The 4,475-nt window shown below is 41.9% G+C and overlaps 1 protein-coding gene across 1 annotated transcript; it reads right to left on the bottom strand.

Moving 5' to 3' along the window:
• Positions 1–2,361: 2,361 nt before the first annotated feature.
• LOC127237556 (phosphoglycerate mutase 1-like) lies at positions 2,362–3,482 on the bottom strand. Its single transcript, XM_051205916.1, has one exon. It carries the CDS (start codon positions 3,457–3,459, stop codon positions 2,959–2,961), a length of 501 nt encoding a protein of 166 aa, XP_051061873.1. The 5' UTR covers positions 3,460–3,482; the 3' UTR covers positions 2,362–2,958.
• Positions 3,483–4,475: the final 993 nt, after the last annotated feature.

Below are 4,475 nucleotides of genomic sequence, written 5' to 3'. Positions count from 1 at the left end.
TTGGCTGTAGAGTAATACCATGTCATACTATGTCTCAGAAAACAAGAAGATAAACATCAAAACAGAAAATTCAACTACTGAATAGGGTATGTATTTATGCTGCTGTATGTGTGTGTGTGTGTGTGTGTGTGTGTGTGTGTGTGTGTGTGTGTATGTGTATTAAACATTTATGTATTTAGGCTATTACATGATGTTGCTTAGGGAAACTCTTCTGATATTTCACAGTACAGTGATTTAGTGTTTTATTTTAGTGAAAATTTTTTAACATTACCATCTTATTTTTAGTAACTATCTTGAAATTCTTAATTACAGTTATACAAAATGTAAACACTTGCTTTTGTTTCTATAAATATATTCAAATACACAGGCCTACAGTCTTTGGTTTTTTTAAAGTATGCCTTTTAAAATCATACATGTTTCATTTAGCTAAAATATAAAATACTAGTCATCATATATGTACATATGGAAGCTAATATATATTTGAACACTTAATCTCCTAGCTTGTTCACCCAGAGACTTTAAAGGGTGGTGATATATCATTGACAAACTCCCATTTTGTCTTACTGAAAAATCTGATTTTTCATAAAAATTGGCACATTTTTATACACCTTTAGTAAATAAATATGTGTGTATTTTGTTTGTCATTTTGTTTGTGTATGTGTCCATGTACACCTGTGTCTGCTGGTATACTTGCTTGTGAATGCATCAATAGAGGTGAAAGACCAATGTCAGATGTCTTTCTCTGTTGCTCTGCACCCTATATTTTAGACAGTTTCTCAGTGACCCTGAAGACTTCATCTAAGCTAGACTGAATGGCCAGAAAACACTGCCTTGAGAAGCTGAGTTTGCCATTCTTCCTGCCTCCTGTGAGGGCTGAGGATCTGAACTCAGCTCCTCACGTTTATGGAGCAGGCACTTTACGCACAGAAATGTCTCTGTCCCCTGATGCCCTGATGTTGCTCTTGAAATATAGGCTTTGGGAAGCTCCAACTGGTCTGGAGCTCACTATTTAGAGAAGGCTGACCTCCAAATCATGACCTTCCTCAGTCTTCCAATGCACCACCATGCTAAACAACATCGATTCTTTTATTTACATTCATGTAAGCAGCATGAGAATATATGAAATAATATTTGAAATTAGAAGCTGAAATAACTCTCATTGTCTTGACTACAGATGTGACCCTATTCATATAATGCTTTGAAGAACTAGAGAGACATTCCAGATCTTTGTTAATAAAGAGTTGTAGAGTTCTTTTCTCGAAATACCTATTAAGTCTTTACTGACACACTTTAAATAAATTTTCTCCTCATTTAGCTTCCATCTTTACTGTACATTTATTTTAAAAACTCGATGAGCTTATTCCTCAGATACTATTTCTCCAGAAGGACTGGGTTATTTGAGTGACTTATCCAACCTTGACTCTGTAGTACAGAAAATGGTTAGTGTGAGCACCGACCTCATCTTTACCATGACGTGATATGAAACCATGACAAGAGTCACTATAATTTAATAGTATAATTGTCATTTTTTTGGATGTAGCTCTCATCAGACTCTCAAGTTCCAATTTTCCTTGATTTTCTTTAATGAACACTTCTTAAGAAGCTTCCAGTCTCAGTATGCTGGAGTCTCCATGAGGCACTGGAAGGGTTCCTTGTCTGAAGTATCACAATTAGGACAGAGAGGGGAAAGGGTCTCTTCTCTCTTCTTAGATTTTCTCTTGAGTTCATTCCAAATAAATATAGCTTTCTTCTCTGAAAGACCATCTCATACCTACACTTTTTATTTTTTTTTTTTTATTTTTTTATTGCACATCACTCCTTTATTATACTGATCTGGAAAGATTTAGTAGTTACGCCCAAACGAATTCTGAACCCACATGGTAGGGCCAAGCAGCTGGAACATGATTCAGACAGGGAAAGACAAAATCTGGACATGATCAAGGGGCACTTCACCTCTACAAGACACAGCAGAGGTAACCAACAACACAGCAAGCACTCCTGCACCAGGAGGACAAGCAGTTTATCCCATCTGACAGGAATGGCTTATTTTCTGGTGAGCACATGGAACTATTTCAATCACCTCTAGAAACAGCAGAGGGGCTTTTTTCTGCTGATAAATATACACGTACCCTTTTTTTGTAAAAGTAAATGTAACACAGACTTGACAGGATTGATCCCAACCTTCCGGGGCCAGCAGCTCCTTTAGGCTCAGAAGAAGGTAGAAGGTTTTAATCACCATTCGAGTTACTTTCACCTTCCAGTGGAAATGGCTACAGCCCCCAGTTACCTAACTGCAGGAGAGTGCAGGACAAGCTCCAGGACAAAGCCTGGCTGCAGCTTCTCATTGGTCATTCTACTGGTTCCTTCCTGACATCTTCCTAAAGCAGACCCTTAGTAAACAGAGGACTAAGAAAAACTAATTACTACTCTCAACCCTCCTGGTAAGAGGAGCCGTCCCTGGATGGTGAACCAAGAACCTGCACCCCAGGTGTTTTCCTGACTGGGTTCTATGAAGGGAGTGGGTGCAGGGGATAAGAGACTAAATGAAAATGGGAGCCACGAGTCCCCATCTGCAGCTACAACTTAAATTTAAGATCCTAAAGATGTAGTCAGTGTGGCAGGAGTTGGGGAAGGGTGCAGGAGGTGTAAACAGGCAGGGAGGAGGGTATTAGGGTAGGAGTCTGCCTGCTCGCCTCACTTCTTGACCTTGCCCTGAGCGGCCACAGCTTCCATAGCTTTCCGCACGGTCTCTTCATCTCCCAGGAACTGCATGGGTTTAATAAGCTTCAAGTTCTTGTCCAATTCATAGACAATAGGAATGCCAGTTGGCAGGTTCAGCTCCATGATGGCCTCTTCTGAGAGCCCCTCCAGATGCTTGACGATCCCCCGAAGGCTGTTGCCATGGGCTGCAATCAGAACTCTTTTACCCTCCTTGATCTGGGGGACAATTTCTTCATTTCAGAAGGGCAGTGCTCTGGCAATAGTGTCCTTGAGGCTCTCACAGGAGGGCAGCTGGTCCTCAGTAAGGTCTGCGTACCTGCGATCCTTACTGATGTTGCTGTAGAAGGGATGATCGGGCTCCATTGGAGGCGGTGGGACATCGTAAGATCGCCTCCAGATCTTTACCTGCGCCTCACCATGCTTAGCAGCAGTTTCTGCTTTATTGAGACCAGTCAGACCCCCGTAGTGTCGCTCATTGAGGCGCCAGGTCCTGACCACTGGCAGCCACATCTGGTCAATGGCATCCAGGACTGTCCAGAGGGTCCGGATTGCTCTCTTCTGCACGGAGGTGAAATAGATGTCAAATTCATAGCTAGCATCTCGCAACACCTGTCCGCCGCGCTTCGCTTCCTCGTGGCCCGCCGGGCTCAGGTCGGCGTCATACCAGCCGCTGAAGCGGTTCTCTAGGTTCCAGGTGCTCTCGCCATGCCTGATCAGCACTAGCTTGTAGGCGGCCATGGCGACAGGCAGGAGGATGCGGCAGAGACCTGCACTTTAAAGAAAGGCAAATGCATACTTTGCAGTGTGTTTTGTTCTGATTGTGTTTGCTCTGATTCTTGTCTTTTTTTTTTTTTTTTTTTTTTTTTTTGGCGTATTTTAATGATTTATGATGTTCATTCGCTAATTTCCTCCAGTTCCTACCTACAAACACCATGCAGGGATCAAGGCAGCAGCTTCACTGAAAACAGATTGGTTCCATTAGAACTGGGTAATAGTTCCAGCAGTGCAGTCTGCTCTTCCCAATCCCTGGCTACTAAGCAGCAGGATATTAGCCAGGACCAGTACTGAGCTCTCTTTATGGCATTTTCCCTGAAAGGACTGTAATAATTACAAGAGAATGCCCCACCTCCAGGGATTCTCAACTCTCTGGCATTGCTTATTCTGTAAGGAAGAGTGTAGTGGTTTCTATACTCTTCATTTTTGTCCTCTTGGCTTTAGGTTTACTTACTTAAGGCAACTTTCTGGATAAGGGAAGTATTCCTTGGTTCTAAGATACCACAGATCATAAGCAAACACTGAGATAAGAATTTTTGGAAGGGTAAGAATTCATGTATAATGTTCAAGAAACTGTTAATAGGATAAATAAATTGGGCAAGAATGTGAAAAGTTTGCCCTGGTGAAAGAGCAGCAAGCTAAGGTAGAATGCTCCCATGGCTAGACAAAGAAACTCCTCAGAATTGTCAGTAAACCACCTCAGCATATACCAAGGTGTAAGATGGGTGCTGGCTGCATCTGCTGTGGTCAGTTGTGCAGTCACAACTATACTTTTGTCCAAAACTAAGAGCACTCAGTCTTGTTATTTGCTTTATGTGATGGTTTATTATAATTTCCAATGAAAGGAAGCTAGAAGGAGGATTAGAATAGCTAGCTGTGACCTATCCTATTCCACCTGGTCCTAGAATTCAGATAGCATTTGTCATTTTCTCCTTCACTGTAATATCATCTCTTACTTGGCCATCATTTGATTTTACCCA

The sequence above is a fragment of the Phodopus roborovskii genome, unplaced genomic scaffold (assembly GCF_943737965.1).
Source record: "Phodopus roborovskii unplaced genomic scaffold, PHOROB, whole genome shotgun sequence".
Classification (NCBI taxonomy): Eukaryota; Metazoa; Chordata; class Mammalia; order Rodentia; family Cricetidae; genus Phodopus; species Phodopus roborovskii.
Note: the sequence above shows the minus strand (reverse complement) of the source record. Positions and strands in the feature narration are given on the sequence as shown.

Coding starts and splice junctions, on each gene's coding strand:
- LOC127237556 (XM_051205916.1), bottom strand. CDS start 3,459: ATGGCCGCCTACAAGCTAGTGCTGATCAGGCATGGCGAGAGCACCTGG.